The sequence below is a fragment of the Pseudochaenichthys georgianus genome, chromosome 9 (genome assembly GCF_902827115.2).
Source record: "Pseudochaenichthys georgianus chromosome 9, fPseGeo1.2, whole genome shotgun sequence".
NCBI lineage: Eukaryota > Metazoa > Chordata > Actinopteri > Perciformes > Channichthyidae > Pseudochaenichthys > Pseudochaenichthys georgianus.
The window spans coordinates 12043939-12056188 of NC_047511.1; the positions used below are offsets into that span (position 1 = coordinate 12043939).

Here is a 12250-nt window from a genome sequence, read left to right on the forward strand (position 1 = left end):
GTTAGCTCGTCTCTAGTTGAAGCAGGAGGAGCGAGGGTTTCAGGTCCAGGGAGCTGGAAATTCAAAAGTTGGAGGCAGACACAGCTATCCAAATGTGTCAGCTAGAGCTGCAGACAAGTTTAGATGTTACCTCTTCTGGTACACAACCGCTGTGACGTTCTGCTGCTGCTGCTGCTGCTTTGATCATAATGTGAGTATTAACATTCTGCTGGTTCCAATCTTTCGCAAGATTGAAGTTGAGTCCTACTTTAGTGTGTTTGAACACATTGCTATTGCTTTGCTGGCTGGAAGATGTGTGGGCCATACTTTAACAGTGTAAGTTAGTCTGGAAGGCTCAGACGGATTGCTCTTCTCTTCCTGTTTAAGATACTCTTGTGTATGACAAGGTTTAAGGTGCTATCCTAAAGGCATATGGGTTAGGGCCTGAGGCCTATGACAGTGTTTCTTTCATGGGCTCTAGAAAGCACCTGGCCAGACCTTTGTCGACTTTGCAATGGAGAAAAGAAACCTTCTAAAGAAAAAGGTGTAAGGATATTAAAGAAGAAGACATGGCTGCAGTGTGTGAGCTAGAGGAATTTAAAAACTGTCGGCCCAAACATACTGTTTAGCAGAATGTCACCACCCTGCAGCAGGCTGCCACGATGGGTTTATGCTAACCAGGGGCCCCTGACCAACTTGTGGCCCCACACAAAGTTATATGATGAGGCCCTCTGTGTCTCGGGGGGGGGGGGAGGGCGCGCGTACACTGTAGGTGCGCTGCATTTGCGCTTCAGTTGAGGCTCCCTCAGCAAAATGAAGCACCCTCCGCAAGCTGAGGCCCCCTCCGCGAGATGAGGCCCAACGCAGTCTGTGTGAATGGTCTGTAGGGAGGGGCGGCCCTGATGCTAACGCACAGTAGTGTTTTTGCTCATCATCTTTCGTACCAGAAAATAGTGATGTTACATATTGCGCCGAGGCTTCGGAGCATGTGTTGAGTAATCCGACAGAAGTTCTTTGTGAAGCTTGTATCGAGGCTTGTGTCGCTTTGGGCCAGTGACGTCACCGATGACAAACAAAGCCTCGCTGCCCCTCAATTTCATTTCAAACCTTTATTTATACAGATAAATCCGATTGAGATAGAAAGTGCTTTAGATCGATTGAACTGAATCACAACGCTCAGGGGCCTCATTTATAAAGCCTTGCATAGGATTCACGTGGGAAGGTTGCTTACGTAGGACACAGCAAATAAATATGCACAGACATTTTCTGATTCATAAAACACTGCGTACCCAACCCAGTCTCACATCTAAACGTGTACTAACTACGTTGGTCCACAACTTAGTATTTCTACAAAAACGCCTCTGAAATTGTAGAATCCCTACGTTTTTTTTCACCATTCATTTCAAATGGCTGGCGTCTATGTCACGTTATCTTCAAATTTCTTCCCGCAGAAGAAAAAAAAACATGGCCGACCTTCGTTTTATTCTCGGTGGAAAATGCCTATTTTAAGTTAGTTTGGCCATTAAAATGCGTTTTGATGTCATTTGATGCGAGAAATATGAGTTGTTATTTCAGATTATGTGTGCAGTGGATGTACATGATCTTTAGTTTGCTAGTTATTACGAAGATTACTACAGGAAATTGTGTCCATTCAACGTTTTCATTGTTACCAAGGTGGTTGCTAGGGACGCTGCTATCGATATGATTTCTGTTATCTTGTGTAACTGTTTAATGGTGTTATCTTTATTGCTACCCCCTTCCCCGTCAATTTATAGTGTTGGTCCATAGCGCAAACTTTATTCCGAGTGTGCTTGCTTTTCTCTTTGAAAGTCATCACATAACAGCATTGTAATACACGGTTCGGCTGCATTAAATATTATCTGTCGTAGTACTCTATTTATAGAGCCCTGATGAGAAGACTTCTAGACAAACAGGAATAACTGCCGCCAAAACTGAATATGTGACGTGGATCATAAATATATCATCAATTAAACAACATCTTACATTTCTTTTCACACAATACGTCTCCTTGCAGTATCAATACTAATTTGGCTGACTTTTATCTTTGATCCAATTGGTAGATAGGCTGTATTTACACCATAACGGTGCACAGCTGATATAAAGGGACACCTTGTGGTTAAAGCACGTTATTGCATTTTATTATTTTATTATTAGATATTAATAGGATCCCTATAAAGTACATTCATTACTCGTTATTCTCTAGTAATAGTTAATTAAATACTGTATATAATGACTATTTTGCACATCCCTTTCAAGATTTCAAGATTGTCTAGGTTTATTGACATATCATATTATACACAACTACGGTGTAGTTATGCAATGAATGAAAAACTTGGGTCACAGGTTCCTCAACAGTGCATTACAAGACATCTATCAATATTTGTGCATACCTCCAGCAATGTTAACTATGTTGAAGCACTTATTTTAACTGATATTATACATATGTATTATACTCTTAAAATATGTATGTAGATAGTATAAGAAAACGTGCATAATTTGACAGTTTAATGGTGGAGGTATACACACATATTAATAGATGTCTTGTAATGCACTGTTGAGGAACCTGTGTTTTTCATTCAAGTTTTTCATTCATTGCATAACTACACCGTAGTTGTGTATATGATATGTCAATAAACCTTAGAAAACATTGAAATCTTGAAAGGGATGTGCAAAATAGCAATTATACAGTTTTCAATTAACTATTAGTAGAGAATAACGATGAATGAATATACTTTATAGAGATCTGCAGATAAATGTTTAGTCTTCTCAAATATCTCGCCTGATTGTTGGCACTTGACAATCACCTTTCCCTGAATTTTACTCAGGTGTAACTAAAGTCTGCTTTAAGGGTTGTTTATATTTCACATCATTAATCAGAATCTGCACCACCGGAATAACCACCAAAATGAGGATTTTTGGCATCCTGACCTGTAGGTGGCAGCATACAGGAGACTTTACCAAGAGCACAGTGAGAGACCGGAAGTACTTGAGGGAATAGACGGTTGACAAGTTTGTGGAAGTTAGTACGATCAGCTGTTCCTATACAGCCTACAAATTAAAATGAAGGGACTTTAATGACCATTATTGTAACGTTTGTGTTATAATTCTAGTTAGTGTTTAGACGTTTCTAAATTCAAATAATAATCCAGTGAGCCTGGTGGTCACTTTTGATATTGATAATTTATAAAATGCTCCATTTGAGTTTAAAATCAATCGCTCTTTGAGGTGATCAAAATTAGAATGGTATTTGATATGGTCATTCAACGTTTTTTGTGAAAGGTTCACCGGAAGTATAAAGGATTTCACTGTTAGCTTGTTAGCACCGTTCCATCCCTTAACATATGTCCTTGACTAACCCCACGTGAGTCAGTCTAAACCGGTAGCGAATCTAGCTGGTCAGAAATAAAATAGAAATTAACGTAGAACGGCTAGTTACATCTACTTATTTTATTCTAAAACACCTGACCTGAAACCCGGATAGGCTCTGCTAACATGTCACAGAACAGTAAGTTTCTGTTGTGTTTACTGCGGCGGTGTGTCGCAGTAAGAAAGTTACCGACATGCATCACAACAAGACGCAGCAGTAGCGTGTTGTCAGCCGGGTCCGGCTTCACTTCACAACCGACATGGACATCCACAACCCGGCCAGTATGTCCGCTGCAGCTCGCAGTGAGAACCAGCTTCTGTACCAAGGTGAGTCTCTTACACAGGGAATTAGCATTAGTGCATTCAAAGTCCTACTGTAGTCGAACTGCATAAACCCCACTCAAGTGAAATGCTAGCGTTTATACTCCGTAGCCGATGCAGATTGATACATCCACAGCATACCTCTTCAAGTGATTGTAGTTTATCTGTTGGTTTCATATGGCTGATGATGTGCAACTGACTTTTCCATATTTTTTTCAGGCTGGACAACCGCTGGAAGATGAATACCCTCCGCTGACGCCATATCAGCCGGAACCAGAGCCAGAGAAGAAGGAGGTGTACTTAATGGAGGTCAGAGGGCTCCCCTGGTCGTGCTCGGTGCAGGACCTCCTGCAGTTTTTCTCAGGTGAGCAGAAGTCAAAAAACGACTGTCACAAACAAGGCCGTCACTTTGTTAGAAAGTGGTGGGGACACTTTTTTCAGGAACTTAATTTTGATCATAACTCTATCACGTATCAATACCATAAACATGGGTCTCAAGTTAAAATCCTTATTGTTCACTGTGCTATAAAATGATTACGCCTGTTGTCCTCCTTATTGTCTAACATAAAAAAGAGAACCATAAAACAACTCGGCATACAACGAATGATAATGGTTAAAAATTAAGGTTGTGAGAGATAGTAAATACTAATAAAGTACGTTTACCGTGTTTTAGAGTGTAGGATCCTTGACGGGGAGAAGGGGATCCATCTCGCTCTGGATAGGAACGGGAGGCCGTCAGGAGAGGCCTTCATCCAGGTGGAGCACGAAGACGATGTCAGAAAAGCTCTGGAGAAGCACCGACAGTACCTCGGCCCGCGATATGTGGAAGGTTCGTCTCATTGTATTCTTACAGGTCAAAAACCGTCTCATTGTATTCTTACTGGTCAAAAACCACATGCTGAGGGGACATTTTGACATGCTGGAGCAGGAACATGTAGCAGACATCATGGGTGTCCAGAGGGGTTAGGGGAAATCAGAAGTGTGTATTTCAATCTTGTTATTCAAATAAGTTATTGGGCTTTTTTTTTTATCAAGTAAGATTTGTCCGAAATGTTTTAAACTAGAATTCATTTGAAAAATTGGCTTATTAACGCATGTAATATACAGACGGATGCTCATGTCCTGCTTGCTGGGTTTTCAGTGTATGAAGTGAATAGCAGCCAAGCTGAAGAATTCCTGAAGAAAGCCGTCCAAGTTCCATCTGATGTCGGAGTCGTGCGTATCAGAGGTCTCCCCTACACCTCCACCGAGGACGACATTGTCCAATTTTTTTCAGGTGAACTTCTCTCATTTTCTGGAGATATGGCATTCCCAGGGCGCTGCACAATGGCTGCCCACTGCTCCTAGTACTAGGATGGGTTAAATGCAGAGGTCACATTTCACTGTGTGAATGTATGTGTGCATTTTTCTCTCCGAATCTATTTTCTATCTATGTGAGCAGAGCACTAGCTTAAAAAGAGGGTTTTGGGTGGGCACAAAAAGTTGGACTCAGTGTTTCCCACAGATCTGAAGCGAACAGGTACAGGAGGGGTAGTTAATTGATCGTGGATGGCGTCATGCTCGCGGACGGATACAAAAAGCTTAAACGGGCCTGCTTTCTCTTTCTGTTAGCATTTATATTTATTGTGATTGAAATCAGCCATTAGGCAAGACATTAGGCTAAACTATTGTATCAGTATAATAGCATAATAAGAGTTGTAAACGTTTTTATCCTGTGGTGGCTGCCTATTATTGTTTGATCCTAAGAGTCCCAGAGCGTTGTGAAGTCTAGTTAAGTTACATCATTTTTATATTTCAGAGGTAGAACGATAAAGGAAAACATTATCTATATTTGAAAAAAGGTATTTTTCTTAAATGCCAAACATTTCATTCAGTGTCTTTGCGTCCCTCAGGTTTGGAAATAGTGGGGAGTGGGATCACCTTCGTCCAAAACCGCAAAGGGAAAAACTCTGGAGAGGCCTTTGTGCAATTTTCCTCTAAAGAAGCAGCTGAGGAAGCTCTGCAGAAAGACAGAGAGCTCATTGGACACAGGTAGGATGCTGCTGCGCTCACACCACCCGTAATCTGTTCACTTCCAACTGACAGCCGCTGGTGTTACTGTGCAAATACCAGAAAGCTCCTTTAACCCTTGTTAAACCTCAACGTTTAAAAAGAATAGTACCTCTCAGTACACCAATGTGTTGGATAGGGTAATAAAGACAACTGCCATAGATATAGTTAATATTAATGATATTTTTCCACCTTCACTGAGTTACATTTCTTAACTACTAAATACCAAATATTTATTTATTTTCAGAATCTAGAGCCTTTTTAATGCAAGTTTGTTTAATAAAGACACTGTTGCCCCAAACATGAGAACTGTTTCTGGCAGAAAATGGTAAGAAACTACAATTTTAGAGGCACCGCTTTAGATTGAAAAACAATGTAATAATAAAATGAAGGATTTCATGTTTTAATGGACAAGGGATCAAAAACTGGTTCTCAACGGAAACACTTATTACAGGAATCTGACATTGAACATCCAAAATACAGGGAAATGGGAGGGAGGGAGGGGGGAACTCACCTCTGCCAGAATGTTTAATTAACACACACACACAATGCTATAAAGCAATCAACCTAGTGAGGCACAAGGGATATGCTCACCCCCTGTTGTTCGATTTGCAGATACATCGAGGTGTTTCCCAGCAGTGCTGACCAGATCTACTCCAGTTGGGTCGGGAAGAGTAGTTCAGTCTCTCCTCAGACCGGCACTCAGTTCACAAACAGGAGGAAGGCCTCTGACCCATGGGACAGCCAAGGTGAGGGCTTTTTACGGCACGGTAGCTTAAACACTAGATGGACTTAATCAGCAGCTTATTTACAATGTATTTTTCTATTACACTAACACAATTCACACAACCCAAACTGTGGTAATACTAGAGTTCCCGTTAGAATATTTTTTCGCCGGTCAAAGTGTACAGTAACTTACAATAACACGGAAATAATAAACGGAGCGCTCTCCCTCTCCTGACAGCCTGCCAGTATCAAGCAGTTCGCGGATCAGTAATGAGTGACCCGACAGTAGAACTAAACATATCTATAACTAGTTTAGGTAGTTTGAGAGGTAATTAAAATAGCTACGTGTGATATTCTAACCTGAAGTGTGTGTTTTGTCCGCTCACCGCTGCATGTGATTATGCAGAGCTGCGTGTCGACTCGTCAGCAGCAGCTGATCTCTCTCTCTCCCATCAGATTAGACTTCACTCACGTTTATGTCCATATCGATCAGATCTAGCATTACCAACAGATCAAGCATAGCAATCAACCCATACAGGACATCTCTTTCTCCACATTACGTGTTAGACATTATAATTGACTCTTCTTGTCTGTCACATAAATGGCGCAAGTTGTGCAACTGATGCGGTATTGCGCTAAACGAAAATTATTTTTGACCGGAGAGATGTAGATTTGCCGGTCTTCAGCATATTTTACCGGTCATAGTCCGGTAATTACCGGCTAACGGGAACTCTGGGCAATACATGTTTTCTTTTAAAACAGTGATTATCTCTTTAGCTGTTTTTAAGTGGTGGCTTATTAAAGATAATAAATGTATGTTGGCTTTTTTTGTGGTAAATGATTTATTTTGTATTTACTGGTGTAATCTGTTTATATATGCTCCATCAGGATCCCCTCAGGGCCACCACATCCACATGAGAGGACTTCCTTACCAGGTGTCCGCAGAAGACGTTGTTAAGGTAAAAACTAAGTAACTCTGAGAAGTTGAAGATGGTGGTCTTGTTTTATTAAAGGTAAATCGTCATGTGATTTGATATTTTATGGGTATGTTTTTCTCCCGCAGTTCTTCAGTCCTCTAGTTGTGTCTAAAATCACCATTGTGTGCAGTCCTGAAGGGCGGCCGAATGGAGAGGCCGAAGTTTACTTCAACACCCACCAGGACGCCTTGAGCGCCATGTCCAGAGACAGAGATTACATAGGTGAGAGCGGAGGGACAGCTGGTGCTGGTGTAGATACTGTATGGTGTTTGTTATTTACTTTCATTTGTCAGGATGTTGTAGCAAGTTTTTTATACAGTTTTTTTTTTTTTAGATGTCACCATGATGGAAGTAATGTCCATCACTTATTATTTATCCTCGTACACCGCCTTCGTATTCTTAACAGTTCCGTTTATTTTTTAATGTACGTTATCATTTTAGATAAAGCAAACAGTCAACAACATCTTCTATGTATGTTATGGTTGAAGCATCTTAAATGTGATCTAATCCCCAGTTTTACTAGTCTGCTACAACATTATTCGTTACATTATAAAAAACCGATAGGATAATCACTGTTGTGTTTGTGTCACTGCGGGTTAACTGAACATTTGAACCTTCTTTGATTTTTAGGACAAAGATACGTGGAGTTATTCCTGAACTCTTCAGATTATTGAAGGTGAGAAACACTGAATTAGGTCCACAATGTTTAAAAGTCCAACTTGAAAAAATCTGCTGCATTTCTTCATTTCTAAAAGACAGTTTATTATTAGATATTCTAATATATTTAAATTTGAATTCACTTGTTTTACCTTACTTAATCTCTGCTATACTTTTCAACTCTGGATGTGGTTTAACACATTGTACCGTCTCCTGCAGGTGAATGCCGTCCCAGATGCCAAAAAACACACATACAGTACACAGGACTATTGTATTTATGTTCAACCCTACTTGGACTTCAAACAAGAAACATTCCTTGTGTCAAAATAAAAATAAGTTTGTAACTGGAACCGTGTGAGATTCAGCTGAGTTTTTCTTCAACTCCCCCATAATGATGCATGCTAATCTGCTTTGAAGGTGGAGTGAAACCAAACCATTTCATTATTCTTGTCGATACAATTTGAAAAATTGTGGACACTTTTACTGTAAATCTGATGTTTCAATATCCCCTAAACTTATGAAGCAATTAACCAAACGGGCCTCCCCTTATAGTATAACCTATTTCACATTTGACCACCACCATTGTATTAAGCAATGAAAATAGCAGCATGATTCTTGGCATATTAGGCACCATGCGCTAGTTGATTCACCTTTGAGATAACATCCAATTATGTAATCCATTTACAGAAAGTGCTTATGCTTTACAAAAACTAGCATCTAAAGTGATTTGTGTTTCGATCAGAAATAAAAAGGTTGATTTGAATGGTAAAACTAATTGCAAATGGCTATTTTGAGGCAACTGAGACTTATTATTTTCTCCCTACCCAAAGGTTGAGACCAAATTGAATAGAAGGCTTATACCACGGGCACATGTGAGCCAAATGTTGGGTCGGTTTGCTACTCTCTGTATTCTATGGACCCTTGTATCAGCTTAAGGCAGGGGAGTCAAACTCAAGGCCCGGGGGCCAAATCTGGCCCGAGACCTCATTTTATGTGGCCCGCAAGAGCTATGAAAGAATAAAATATGTTTATTATACAGCTACATGCCGCTTTACAGAAACACGTTGTTCATAAACTACATGTCCCACAATGCATCTCATTTTGTGACATGCGAACTGAAGAGACTTGCAATTATTTGCCCTAGACTTCTGCTTTCAGACGTAGTTAATTACTAAGTTATTATCCTATCCGATAATAATCCAAAGCAAAGGTAATAATGTAATATCATACATTATTCTCTATATATTATATATAGTCTTAAAGTTACAACCGGCCCTTTGAGTGCAACCATAATGCTAATGTGGCCTGCGATTAAATTGAGTTTGACACCCCTGGCTTAAGGGCTGAAGAGGGCCCCCTCCCATCACTAAGAGGAAGAGACTTTCCCTCCACACTCCAAGGCCCAATATGTGGCCATAAATCTGGAAGTCAATGTCACTTATGTTTGTGGATATTATTTTGTTATACTTTTTTTGGTTATAGTTTTGGATTTTATTAATGTTATATATATACACAACAGGGGATGTGAGAAATGATTTAAATGTAGGAACTCATGGATTTAAAATAAAGGCAAATAATCACCATGCAAAGTAAAGGGTCAATTAAAGTAATTACATACAATGTGAACGGTCTGGGAAATCAAAATTAAAAAGAGATGGAGCAGAAATAGCCCTCCTTCAGGAGACTCATCTAACAGAACAGGAACACCAACAACTTAAAGTGGAACTTCAGTCCATATTCATCCTCTTACAGAAAGGGATCTAGGAGGCGCGTAACAATGTTAATCTCCAGTAAATTACATTTTGAATGCACATATGAAAAAAAGGACAAAGATGGGAGATATGTACTTATTTGGAGGGTACTTTAGTTACCCTCCTGAATGTATATGCCCCCCCGGGATCTGAATGGTCATTTTACAAACGCATTTTTGAAATAATAACATTGGAGGCCCAAGGAATTCCAATTTGTGGGGGAGATTTCAATGTTAACTTAACCCAACTTCAGATGCATCAAAACCCCTTTCCTTAGGAGGGAACAAAATCACCAAGAACATTCAATTGATCTTGGGAGACCTAGGGCTCTCGGATATATGGCGAGACCTAAATCCGTCTACGAAAGATTTTACCTTTTACTCACACTCAGTATATTCAAGGCTTGATTATCTGTTTATGTATCAGAAAGATTTTTATAGGGTTCAAAATGGCAGTATAGGGACCATGGACTTAGCGGACCATGCCCCGGTCTCCATGGCACTAAATCTAGGACTAGAAAGGAAAAGCACAATCTGGAGACTGAACACGGGAATTCTTAACCAAATTAGGCCTCAAATCAGGACCCATATAAAAGATTATCTGAACGATAATGATAATGGAGAAGTGTCCCCAATAATCTTGTGGGATGCATGCAAAGCTGTCCTAAGAGGACAAATAATTGGATACTCCTCAAACATAAATAAGCAAAGAAAAGAGAAAACAAATAAACTTCAAACAGAACTAAAACTATACATAAGAAAACCCTAAATACAAAAACTAAAATGGAAATAGATACAAAAAAGAACGAACTCCATGAAATCCTCTCAAACCACATAAAAAAACAAAGTTATTATGAGGTAGGAGGTAAATCAGCAAAACTATTGGCTTACAAACTAAAAAAACAGGTAGAAAACACAATTTATAAAATAAAAGACCCTGAAACAAGTATTATACATAGTATAATTCCTATACCAAGTTCTTGAAAAGTTTGGCTTTCACAAGATCTTTACTAATACAGTTCAAGCACTGTACGACAACCCTTATGCAAGAATACAAATAAATGGAGCCATATCAAATTCTTTCTGCCTTGAGAGAGGGCCACGACAGGGATGTCCAATTAGCCCTCTGTTATTCGCAATTTATATCGAAGCTCTGAGTTTGGGGGTTACTCAAAATAACAATATTACCGGTATACGTATATATATATAAGTATATGGTCAGGAACATAAATTATCATTATTTGCTGATGATATATTAATATACCTGTCAAACCTGTCATTCTTGAGTTTACTGACTTTTTTGGATACTTATAGTTCTGTCTCAGGGTACAAACTCAATATAACAAAAACCCAAATACTGAGCTTTAATTACAAGCCAAGCAAACATATAAACTCACTCATTGATCTTAATTGGGATCTGAACCACTTAAAATATATGGATGTAAGCATCTGTAAAGATTCAGAGGAATTGTATACACTACATTTCAACCCTCTAAGTCAGAAAATAGAAGACATAAATAGATGGAACGTGATCCCAGTGCTGAGCTTTGAATCTCGAATAGAATCAGTGAAAATGAACATCCTACCTAGACTCTTATACCTTTTCCAGAATCTACCAATTGAAATCACAGACAAGCAGTTTAACGAATGGGATAAAACCATATCAAGGTGCATCTGGCAAGGGAAGAAACCAAGGATTAGATTCTGTACTCTTCAACTATAATGGCTGCTGTTACACCCATACTAAAAAAACCCGGACTCACACATGACATCATGTCCAACTTCCGGCCCATTTCCAATCTCCCGTTCCTATCAAAGCTACTCGAACGTGTTGTAGCCTTCCAACTAAAATCCCACCTCAGCTCCAATAACCTGTTTGAACCCTTTCAATCAGGATTCCGGACAAAACATAGCACAGAGACAGCCCTCTTCAGAATCACTAACGACCTCCTCCTCTCCGGCAATCTCAACATCCTCATCCTCCTCGACCTCACAGCAGCGTTCGACACCATCGACCACACCATCCTGCTGTCCCGCCTGGAATCATCCCTCAACATCACTGACACTGCACTCTCCTGGTTGAAATCATACCTCACCAACAGACACCAGTTCATCCACATCAATAACTGCACTTCCTCCACTGCCCCTCTGAACCAAGGCGTCCCCCAGGGTTCGGTGCTTGGTCCCCTCCTCTTCATCCTCTATATACTCCCCCTTGGAAAAATCATCCGTCGCTACAACCTCCAGTATCACTGCTACGCTGATGACATCCAACTCTACATCTCCACAAAAACCATCACTGCCACAACTCACTCACCAACTGTCTCTCAGAAATTAAATCCTGGATGCAAACAAACTACCTTCAACTGAACAGCGACAAATCTGATATCATCATAATCGGACC

At 39.9% G+C, this 12250-nt stretch overlaps 1 protein-coding gene across 1 annotated transcript; it reads left to right on the forward strand.

Annotated features, from left to right (window-relative positions):
• Positions 1–3311: 3311 nt before the first annotated feature.
• Positions 3312–8446, forward strand: grsf1 (G-rich RNA sequence binding factor 1). Its single transcript, XM_034090996.2, has 10 exons — positions 3312–3693; positions 3907–4051; positions 4361–4516; positions 4829–4963; positions 5580–5718; positions 6352–6485; positions 7351–7421; positions 7526–7661; positions 8070–8115; positions 8316–8446. Exons 1-9 carry the CDS (start codon positions 3493–3495, stop codon positions 8111–8113), a joined length of 1161 nt encoding a protein of 386 aa, XP_033946887.1. The 5' UTR covers positions 3312–3492; the 3' UTR covers positions 8114–8115; positions 8316–8446.
• The last annotated feature ends 3804 nt before the right edge of the window (positions 8447–12250 follow it).